This window comes from Juglans microcarpa x Juglans regia, chromosome 7D (assembly GCF_004785595.1).
Source record: "Juglans microcarpa x Juglans regia isolate MS1-56 chromosome 7D, Jm3101_v1.0, whole genome shotgun sequence".
NCBI classification, from domain to species: Eukaryota; Viridiplantae; Streptophyta; class Magnoliopsida; order Fagales; family Juglandaceae; genus Juglans; species Juglans microcarpa x Juglans regia.
This window is the reverse complement of record NC_054606.1, coordinates 5341906-5353967: the sequence shown is the minus strand read 5'-3', so window position 1 is coordinate 5353967 and position 12062 is coordinate 5341906. Positions and strand designations below refer to the sequence as shown.

The 12062-nt window shown below is 31.6% G+C and overlaps 1 protein-coding gene across 1 annotated transcript; it reads right to left on the bottom strand.

Annotated features, from left to right (window-relative positions):
- Nucleotides 1-98: 98 nt before the first annotated feature.
- On the bottom strand, nucleotides 99-3065 carry LOC121238922 (trans-cinnamate 4-monooxygenase-like). The gene is made up of 3 exons (XM_041136023.1): nucleotides 1941-3065; nucleotides 1527-1654; nucleotides 99-821 (listed from the first exon to the last, which is right to left on the bottom strand). The coding sequence occupies exons 1-3, from the start codon at nucleotides 2723-2725 to the stop codon at nucleotides 223-225; spliced, it is 1512 nt and encodes a 503-aa protein (XP_040991957.1). The 5' UTR covers nucleotides 2726-3065; the 3' UTR covers nucleotides 99-222.
- Nucleotides 3066-12062: the final 8997 nt, after the last annotated feature.

The window sequence follows — 12062 nt, the reverse complement described above, 5'->3', positions numbered from 1 at the left end:
CTTATCTTTTTGGTGGAACAATCATAGTGAAAGAGAATACGGACTTATTACAGATTATTGAAACGATTTCAAGTTCACAGATTTACACTGCCATGTCCCATACATAATACTGTCCACGAGACAATTTTCAACTTAATAAAACATTCAAAACCCTAACCATCTTTCAATGGTCTTTTATCGGCAATGACATCAAAAGACACAAGGAGAGGCCTACAACACTGATCAAAACGATCTTGGCTTTAAAACAACAGTGGAATGGTTCAATATGAACAAGCTGAATTGCCCACCCTTTTCTGTGGTGTCAATCTTGGACTGTCCTGGAGGAGGACAGAGCTCAAAATTCTGTGCCAAACGCCCCAAAGTGATTGCAAGAACCGGTAATGCAAGAATAATTCCAGGGCAACTTCTTCTTCCAACACCAAAGGGAAGGTACCTGAAGTCATTACCATTGGCCTCAACCTTGGACTCTTCTTCTAAGAACCTCTCCGGTCGGAATTCTTCTGGATTTTTCCAGTGGGCTGGGTTGTTGGCACACCACCAGGCATTCACAAGGACTTTGCTCTCGGCAGGGATATCATAACCACCGAGCTTTGCATGATTGAGGTTCATGTGGGGAACAAGTAGAGGAATTGCCATTCGAAGCCTAAGGACCTCTTTGACCACAGCCTGAAGGTAGGGGAGCTTCTGGAGGTCAGGCTCAGTGACTTGCACACCAGGTCCAAGGACCGTATCAAGCTCGTGTTGGAGCTTCTTCTGAACTCTAGGGTGGTTCACTAGCTCTGCAAGCCCCCACTCAGTGGACCATAGTGTTGTTCCAATTGCTGTTTCACAACACAAGATTTCATATATATATATATATATATATTTACAAGATTGTACGATATTGTGGTGATCAATACATCATGTGATCATGCAAACTGAGATTTAGAAAAAAGAAAAAGAAAAGAAGTTACAAATAAATGTAGCAAATTGGTGTGATACGTCAAATTTACTTCATAATATATATATATATATATATATATAGTAATAAAAAAAACTATATATCAGGCCAACTTGACGTGATTTGTTTGATAATTATTCTTTTATAATTTTCTTTATGATAGGCCAAACATGGCTAAAAGTAAAATAAAAGGGAAATCTCCGAAATCATGCATGAGAGAAAAATAAAAAACAAAAAACATCTCTTGAGCTTCCTAGAACATTTAAATAAACCTGCATCCATGTGGATGGTTAGGTGCAATATTAATTCTATCGTGTATAGGTGTGCAAAAAGGTCATCAATACATGCATGTTGATCATGGATTTAAGCTAAGAATTAATAATTAAAGTCACAATCACTATTGATGTGTGTGTGTGTGTGTGTTTTTTTTTTTTTTTTAAGTGATCTTAAGACGAAAATGCTCTCGCTTTTGGCATTAATATTATTACCAGATCAAGACAACATGGCATGGCAAATGTAGATGGTAAATCGACCACTTATGATCGGAGTTAGCTAGGGACAGTACAAGCTGGATCGTGAAACTCACCAGCAACGTTAATGTTCTCGACAATGTAAAGTACGTTATTTTCGCTGATCTCTCCTTTCTTCTCAGCCTCGAGAATATGGTCCATGGCGCATTTGAAGCCTTCGGCCTTTGTACTCCCAAGCTTCTTTCTGCAAACAGTTGAAACATAAGTCACTATATATTTCCTTTACGCATTACTTTCTCTTGATCATGTATAATTCGTAGTCCTTCATTGACATGTTGTCTGTATTAAATCTATTTTATAATAAAAAGAATATAATATTGTAACGTATTATATCTGCTATATCTGAACTTGTCTTTGTAAGATTATTTTTTAGACTAAATATTTGTAGTTGTGTGTGTGTGTGTGTGTGTGTGTGTGTGTGTGTATATGTGTGTGTGTATGTATGTATATATAAAAGATTAATAACTTACACCCTCTCATCGATGAAATAGTCCTTGAAGAGCTGCAACCTCCTGTTCTTGACATCCTCACAGATCTTGAGGTAGCCTCTCAAGAAGGGTCTCAAAATGGGAATGAAGTCGCCATAGTTATACTCAAAGCTCTGAGCTAATCTACTCCTCTCTCCGTTCAAAGCCCTGAGCTTCACGAACAAAGGGTCGTCCAAGCTCTCGAACCTCCTATTGAACATTATCCTGTACATGTTATTGTACATCATCAGCTCCAACCGCTTCCTTAGGACGATCCCAGTCGTCGACGCTTCTGGGGTATTCTTCACCTCCTCCACCACGCGCGACACCTCTTCTTCCCACGCGGCCCTTTGCTGCTGGACCACCTTGTTGGTGAAGAAAGGGACGGTCATGATCCGCCTCATCTTCCTCCAATGCTCACCGTAAAGCGTGAACACCATGTCCTGTCCCTGCCCCGTGAAGATATCGAACACAACGTTCCGGGTCCTGGACCCGAACTCTACTCCCTGCGTTTGCAACACCTCTTTGGCCAGCTCCGGCGACGACACCACCACGAGGTTACGCTGGCCCATTCGGAGCAAGAATATGTCCCCGAATTTCTTGGCCAGGTCCGTGAGGTTGCGGTGGTTCAAGTCATCGCCGACTTGGAGCCAGTTTCCAAACACCGGCACCGGTATAGGTCCCGGAGGCAGCTTAAAGCGTTTGCCGCGGAGTTTAGAGATGGCGATAGCCGCAACCATGGCTAAGAACAAGGACAACAGAACCTTCTCCACCAGGAGGAGATCCATATTGGTAGCGTTCGTATTGATTTAAGAAGATATATAAAAGGAAAGATGGATAGATGAGATCAGAGTAGTGGTGAAAATGGTTTGGTCTTGGAAATGGTTGAGAGACGCTGAGGTTGAGAGGAAGTGATGGCAGTGATTTATAAGCACGCACTACGCAGCAGCTGTACTTGCACTTGCATGGTACATGGAATATTATTTTAATGGGGACAATGGAATATTTAATGGGGACACGTACGTAATTAGGTAATTAGCAGGGACGGGAGATCAATTAGTAGTAGTACTAGTGAAGGATATGCATGCTAGCTCATCATGAGTGAGTGAGGACGGACTTTAACGGCGTCAGATGAAAGGTTGATGAGGAACGATGAACTTAATAGCTGATCTTGCTAATTGCATGGTGTAGGCGGCCAGATCGTCTTCGACGTTAAAGAACGAACCTATTTTTTTTTAAAAAAAAAGAAAAAGAATGGTTTGAATGGCAGTTGAAAACATCGCATGTGATAGCCAGCACATTGAGTTATATGAAAAGCTAATTGATTTGTTTGACTAATTAGTTATTGCTGATACCTCGGATCATAGTGTTCACGTCTTAATACTTGGCCGGTGAAAGTGAAAGGTGGGTCAATTACTAGTTTTGGGCAAGGCAAAATAATACAAGAAATATTACGGTCACAAAAAAATTTATAAAAGTAAATTTATAAACTGATAAGATTTTATATAATATGTTAGATTTATTTTATAATAAAAATAATTTTACAATTTAATGTATAATATATATCAAATCACGTCAGTTTATAAATTTATTTTTATAAAATTTATTTGTGATTAAAGTATTTCTCAAATAATATAATTAACCCGCGTGGGTTGATGTGGCAGTACTCGTGAATTAATTGCAGATGGGTATGTAGAACTCTTCGTCACTTTGATCCCTTGGTCATTTTGATGTTCTCAACTAGATCACATATCATGTGATGACAATTGAGCCAGACATCATCGTTAATTATAATCAGTTTTAGCCTATACCAACTATATATTTACCAAACTCTTGTTGCCAAAGAAATTAAATGGACGTTGACAACTATATATATAAGTTAATCACGACATTATATATATATACATATATATATAAATATATATATTATATATAGCACTTTCGCGAGAAGAAAAATTCATTAATTCCTTATGATCGAAGTTTTCAAAGATGAAGGGAGACAACAATATCTTTGTTATTTCCATGATCAATATTTAAGCAAGCTGCCTCTAAGATGAAATCCCAATTCGGCCCCACAGAAAGAAAATATTATGATCAAGGTAACATACATACATACATACATACATATATATATATATATATATGTTGCAAATATAAGAACTTTTTCATATATATTTCTTTGGAACTAATTATGCTTAATTTCTTATTCCTTACTTTTTTTTTCACGATGAGAATTAAATCCCATAAACGTGGTCAATAAATTGATCAGCGTTGCATGTACCGTACGTATAACGTGTTACAGATCGATGTTATTAAACAACATATTTTTCACGAAGGGATTTGAGTCCCAATTACCATCAACGTGAGGAATATATATACACACCGTTATCAGTGATCATGAGTAGATCACAGATTAATTATCTATTAATTGTACGTTTCCCATGCTCCATAGCCTAGCTGTAGTAACTTATATATATACGTACGTACGTGCAGGTTGAAGAAGAAAACTGTCAAAAGTTTCAAAGTTAGTTTTGACTATTCCCCACTAATTTAAGAAGGATAATGATATCTTCACACCTCTTTTATTATTGATTTACTATTCAGTTATTATTATTATTATTTTTTTTTTGCTATATAAATTTGGATTAAAAATCTCAAAACATGACCTTCTTACATAATCTAAAAAAAAAGAAATTCAATCAAGCAATATAACCATGTAATTTAATTAAAAATAAATTCAAATTTATAAAAAGTTGGTTCAAAGAGCAAAAGAAAGTCAATTTTTATAAAATTAAATTGAATTTAATTAAATTAAGTGATTACATTACTTAAATTAATTTATTTTCTTTTAGATTATATAAGAGGGTCATGTTTTGAAATTTTTAATCTAAATTTAAAGAGCAAAAAAAAAAAAAAAAAAATATCTGAATAGTAAAACATAATAATAAATGAGATACAAGTGTATCCTTACCTATTTAAGAATAAACGGTGAAAGCTACTGCGTGCTCATGATCTGCCTGTTAAAAATCCTACTACTTCTAATTTAGATCTACAACTTGCGCTTTTTAATTAATTGTAAAATCATCGAGGAATACGTACTTATATATAATTAAATAATTATTATAGATATAAAAGATTATATAAAAATAAATTTATAAACTTATAATATGACTTCATAAAATTTATTAAATTTATTTTATAATAAAAATAATTTTATAATATAATATATCATATTATATCACGTTAATTTATAATTTATTTTTATATAACTCTTTTATGATTAAAATATTTTTCATATAATTAATTCATGGTGCGGTCTGCACGCATGTTAATTCATGTACCTTTATTTGTGTTGAATGGTAGATACAGCTAGATAGCTAGCTACCTGGTCCTCTATCTACAAGTAGTACTGTTTGCAATTACACCAATCATAAAATAGTTAATTGCATGCATGTGCACGTACGTCACCGCAAGATAAATACTTATATATAATTTCATCAGTTATTAGAGATAAAAATAATTATTTTTGATTCTACTCATAAATAGTTATAAATTATTTTTATTTTAAATAATTCTTCACAAATAATTATTTTATTAACCAAATGTATTATTACGTGCTCATCAAAAGTAAAGTTGGACCATTAAGTACGCAGCAATGCATGCATATGTACGTAGCCACCCCGTCCAATACGAAGCTGGGTATAACTAGATATAAATATTTAATAAAGAACGAATTACGTGTTAAATCAATCTGATCTCTGGCCTATTAGCTAGGAATAGAAACAAAAATCTGGGGATCACGACTTACGTCATCAGGTAAAGAGCCTTTCTTGCATGGACTGGCCGGCCGTGGTAGCTAGCTTTCTCACATGCTATCTACCACCCAAAGTATTGCAAATCCAATTATGTAAGCTCTCTCATGTCACGTGTTATCTATCTACCACCACCCAATTATATCTCAATATTTTTCTTTTTAAAAATTTTATATATCATATTATCATCTTATTTTTATTTTACTATATAAGATATGACATATTTATCACAATTAAAAAATATTTTATTGAATGATTATTTATTATTAAATAATAATAAACGTGTCATATCTTATATAGTGAAATAAAAATAAGATAAAAATATAATTTATAATACTACTCTATTAATTATAGGTCAAATTCCAAGATCAGTACGTGCACTAGAGATCGAGAAATTATTATTATTAGTATTGTTATATATTTTTTAATAAAAAATACATGATCAAATGATCTCAAATTGAGACAGGTAAGGGGAAAAAAAAAAAAAAAAAGGTGCTTATTTCGAAGGCTAGCCTACTACCATGCATGAAAGATAGGGCCGTAGAACGAATATTGGCACCCACTTACCCCCACCAAACCAAGCCACCACCAAGTCCACTGGTAGTCTGGTCAACGTTAAAAAGCTACCACAGCTTCTCACTTATAAAGTCCACATTTGCCAACGTCACCGATTTCTCAGTTTTTTTTTTTTTTAAAAGAGAAATGATTTAAGTTATATTTAGATGTTGAACTGAATTAAGTTGAGTTGAGTTGAGATAATAAAATATTATTATAATATTAATTTTTAATAATATTATTATTTTGAGATTTGAAAAAATTAAATTATTTATTATATTTTGTATTGAGATTTGAAAAAGTTATAATGATGAGTTGAGATAAGTTGAGATGAGTTGAAGTGAATTGTGATTCCAAACGAAGCCTTAGTTAGTTTTACCAAATAAATTTATAAATTAATTTAATTTGATGTGATACGTTAGATTGTAATTATATTTATTATAAAATAGATCTAACGTATCATATTATAAAATCACGTGATCAGTTTGTAATTTTATTTTTGTAAGATTTTTTTTGTGATTGTAACATTTATCTTTTCTTAACCTTTTTAAATTCTTTGTAAACTGTTTTTATAAAAAATTCTCATTCTACCTATTTACTTTAGTAAATTTTAATTCAAAATATTTCTTAAAGTCTTTTATCCTAAAAAAAAAAAAAAAAAAAAATCCTACTTTCCATTCTCGAGAAACATGTCCTAAAATGTATTTGAAGAATTCTAAAAAATTCGAGAAATTTTCACTTACGAAATTTTCGGGATTTGTTGCGTCATTGTCTAATTAAAAAAAAAAACAGTATTCATATTAGAGGGAAGGCTGAGGCATTTTAAGGTTTTGTTTGGATCATCAATCTATTTTAATTTATTTCAACTCATTATTATAATTTTTTTAAATTTTAATACAAAATATAATAAACAATTCAACTTTTTCAAATCTTAAAATAATAATAATATTAAAAAAATAATATTCTAACAATATTTAATCATCTCAACTCAACTCAACTCAACTCAACTCAACTCACTTCAACATCCAAACACAACCTTAATACGTCCACCGGCATTTAAAAAGCTGGAACCCAAAACAAAACAAAAACCAAAGCGTAAAAACTAAACCTGAATTATTAATTCGTTTGTACAAAGAAATTAAAACTACTAGTTTTGATAACAATTATCACCTCAATATTAAACTTCATAGCAATGTTAAAAAAATGTGACACAATTTTATATAATAAAGTATATATTTAACAAATGATATACACATTGTAACTGAAAATTCTACCGAGCTTGTCAAAATTCATAACTTAGAGGTAACTTAAGCAATAAAAATGATTTTACTTGATATCAGAGTAAAAATTTTAACTTCAAGCCACAATTTTATAGTTTATTCAATTTAATTAAATATTTTACGCGTTATAATATTATTGCACATACAATAAATAATCATTAAAAATTTGAAAATAATTTCCTAAAAAAAAAGGGTCTATTTTACAACCGACTATGGTGTTGTCTAATGCTCAATTATTTTGAGATCAATGTCTTTAAACAAAGATGTCGTGGACCAGCAAAATGAATTTGAAGTATATGATATTTATTTTTGCCTATTAATATTGAGAAAACAAAGCCGTCAGACATTTTTTTATTGGAGGTTCATTAATGAGAACATTATTATTATTATTATCATTATTATATATTTAAGATTGAGGAAAATTATTCAAATTTCATGTGGAGGAAAATGATCATTGCAGCATCGAACATGGGTCGTTGGCAAAACGCGACAAATTATTCTCTGTGTCACGACTCACGAGACACACTGCGCTCCGTTGAATGTCTCTTTTCAGTGGCATCTTCCCTTCCCAACCGAAACGTTTTTCTTTTTTTCTTCGTTTAATGGAAAGACATCTACCCTTCTCATTGGTGGGGAGATTAGATAGCTTAATAATATTTCGGAAAGAGAAATATTTAGTCACAAAAAAATTATATAAATGTAAACTTATAGAAAGTTAAATTGTAAGGTTATTTTTAATATAAAATAAATTTAACAGATTATATAAAATCACATCAATTTATAAATTTATTTTTATGTGTTCTCTTTGTATATGTAGCACTTATTCACATGAACGTTAACGTTAGATTTATTTTAGAGAAACACTATTATGCCAACCCATTCTTACCGTTCTATTTGACCGCTTGGCAAATTTTTTTTTTTTTTAATGATTAAGGAAGTGATTTTAAGTGTATTGGTTTATCTTTTTTATTTTTTAAAAATATTTAAAGATTAAAAAAATGTGAAAAAAACATTAGGCGGTACGTTCAGCAGTAAGAGTAGGGCGGCATAGTAACCCCACTCTTTATTTTATAATAAAATTAATTTTATAATTTGACGTATTAAATTACGTCAATTTATAAGTTTATTTATATAGAATCTTTTTGTGACTTAAACATTTCTCAAATATTAATAGAGATTTTACGTGATTATTTAATATTGCCTCTACAGTAATAGTAATAGAAAACCGATTACTTGTTTAAGACATTTATGTTACCTAGAAAAGTTATATTGGCTTCAAACAATCAAGCGTTTTGCATTTTACACCTCAAAATTACTATACCAGACACATTATCTTATCAACTGCCAAAAATTGAAACTTTACACCAACGTTTTAAGTATATGATGTAGCATAATCTTAATAATTAAATCTTAATGGTAGAGCAAAATGTCAATAATTATATAAATATTTACAACAAATAATTATAAGAAAAAACTAAAGGCTTGTGGCTTGATTGTCATAACTTTCAGACTTCAAAATGAAAATTTTGAGTTCGAAACCCTCGTCTCCCAAATGTATCAAAAAATAATAATTATAAGAAAAAAAACCTATTTTCTCTTTAATTTTCATTTATAGTGAACCTAAATAAGCGAAAACAAAACAGCAATTGAGGTTCTTATAATCAATCGATCACTGTCTATCCATATGAGCATCCAAAAAGAGAGAGAAAAAAAAATTAAAAATAACTATGAGGGTTCCGAATAAATCACTAGGAGAAAATCGTGATGGTTGGAAGAATTACAACCCTCTTTTACATCCATCGCTTCTCTACTTTTGTCATATGACTCGTTCGTGATTTGTCCAGAAAAAAAAGGGCAAGAAAAATGAGCATACTGATGAAACATAAGGTTATTTTATTTTATTTTTAGAAGAAGGAATTCTAAATCAGCAAACCTTAAGGCTCTTTTTGGATTCAGTGAGTGTTTCATCTCATCTCACTATCTTATTAAATCTTATTATTACAATTTTTTTAAATTCACACACAAAATATAATAAATAATTCAACTTTTTCAAATCTCAAAAAAATAATAATATTAAAAAATAATAGTCTAATAAGATTTTATTCAAATTTTAACTTTTATCTAAAACCATCTCATCTCACTATCTCATCGCATCTCATTATTACAACTTTTTTAAATTCGCACATAAAATATAATAAACAATTCAACTTTTTCAAATCTCAAAATAATAATAATATTAAAAAATAATATTCCAACAATATTTTATTAAACTTTCAACTTTTATCTAAAACCATCTCATCTAATCTCATCTCAATATCTCACCTCATCTTATCATTACAACTTTTCCAAATTCGTACACAAAATATAATAAACTATTCAACTTTTTCAAATCTCAAAACAATAATAATATTAAAAAATAATATTCTAATAATATTTTTTTTAATTTTTAATTTTTATCTAAAATCATCTCCTCTCAATATCCAAACTAACCTTAAAAATTAGGGTCTCGAGTTATTGATAATGGAAATGAATTCAGCTAATTTGGGCCCATACACAAATTCGGGCTTTGGCTTGAGCCCGAGTACTTTCATCGGCGAAACCTTTTGTACTGGCCGCAGAGAAAACAATGTCGTATGTGCCTCCCCTCTTCACCACCACCGGTTAACAATTTTGTAGGAGAGCATGGGAAATGACCGCAGAGTACATCATTTTAACGCACACAAGAGTACTTGAAATTCTGTTGCGGAAAGATGCAATAGGAATAGTAGTGTTATTTGGACAATAATCTAGCGTGATTATACTGTTTATGTGAGCGTTCGTTTATACGAACCCATTTTTCGAGCACTTTTTTTATGGGAAATCTTCCTATGGAGTTACATGTAGGGATTTGTAATCTCTAGTCCTATATTTACAAAGTAGTCTCAGTTTGATTATTTCAAGGGAGTTTTTAAGTGAAAAGAAGCAGACATTAGCATCAAACACTTGCTTTATATGAGCAGTATTACAGAGAAGCCCCTTATAGCTCACGAAATGCACGAAATGTCCACATGGATAAGTGGGGTTCAAAAAATAATTAAAATTGTAAAACACAGCTCTCTGCATTTCTGTTGTCCTCCTCCTTGACGAATCACTTTCTTTTCCTGAGAAACCCATTGCCTTAAGAAATCGCGCATCACTCATTCACTCTGCCCTCCGTCCGTTGTCCTAAGAAGCCCAGGGAAGGTAATTAGCTCCCTCCCTCTCTCTCTCTCTCTCTCTCTCTCAAATTAACAAAACCATTTCAAATCCAAAATGCTAGATGGACACGATTCAACAAATTATAGGAAACACTTCACAAATGCATTATGATAACTTCTGAAAAACTGGAAAATCAATAAGAATTCTAAAACCATTCGCGTGCTTATGAAATCAAACAACTACTTAAAGCCTGAAAACAATTAAGGTCTCGTTTGTTTTCAGGAAACATTTCATCTCGTCTCATTTCATCTCATCTCATCATTACAACTTTCTCAAATCTCCATACAAAATAAAATAAACAATTCAACTTTTTAAAATAAAAAAAGATAAATAATATTAAAAAATATATTCTAATAATATTTTATTCAATTTTTTAACTTTAATCTCAACTCATCTCATCTCATCTCATCTCTGAAAACAAACGAGCTCTAAAACAAAAAGGGAACATACCCTGATACTGGCATTTACGAAGCAGGGTGTCAAACAATTGTCATTGCTGTCTCTGTACAATTAAAATTATTTGTTATTACATGTTTATTTTCATGTTCAATGTTGGCTGTAATTTGTAATTGATAGGAGTTAGGTCTCACATGAGTTGAAAAGGCACCATGCTTCCAGACTCTTGCAAAAAAAAAAAAAGTTAAAGTAGCATAAGTGGGAAACTTGGGGAGATTCTAGAAGGATATCGTTTTGTGTTGAATTGGAATTTTTCCACAAGAATTTATTTCAGACATCTTGTCATTTGTGGAGCATCTTCTACATAGTCCAATTGTATGGGTTTCAGAACGGATTCTGTCAAGCTAGTTTCAGCTCCTTCCCTCACCTGGTATCGCGCTGCGTTTAGCCATGGAGAAAGAATGAAACGCACAGAAATCAGGTAGTCTCTGGTGGCGCAAAACGAAAGCAAATGATTCAATTAAGTAAGGGTAAAATGGACATTTTATTATGGATGACATGGAGGGTGTGTGTTTCGTGTCTAATGGCCGTCGTGCTTTCTAGCATTTTTCTGCTTTATATAGGCTTATAGGGTTTCAAAAAGGAAAAACATACTAGATGTTATATTTTGAAGAAAAATTATACTCATCATTTCCACTCCTCATATCATACATTACATATAGTTTTTTTAATTTTTTTTCTCATACCAAATATGTGGTGTATGGATAAAAAATAGAAGGACACAATTAATTTAAGAAGAATAAAACAAAAAGAATAAAATAAAAATAAATGTAGTGTGTGGTGTG

Excerpts from the sequence above, each read along its gene's own strand:
- LOC121238922 (XM_041136023.1), bottom strand. The coding sequence starts at position 2,725 with ATGGATCTCCTCCTGGTGGAGAAGGTTCTGTTGTCCTTGTTCTTAGCC. Across the intron at positions 1,655-1,940 it reads TATTTCATCGATGAGAGGGT|AAAGAAGCTTGGGAGTACAA; the intron begins GTAAGTTATTAA and ends AACTGTTTGCAG. Across the intron at positions 822-1,526 it reads CGAGAACATTAACGTTGCTG|CAATTGGAACAACACTATGG; the intron begins GTGAGTTTCACG and ends GTTGTGAAACAG.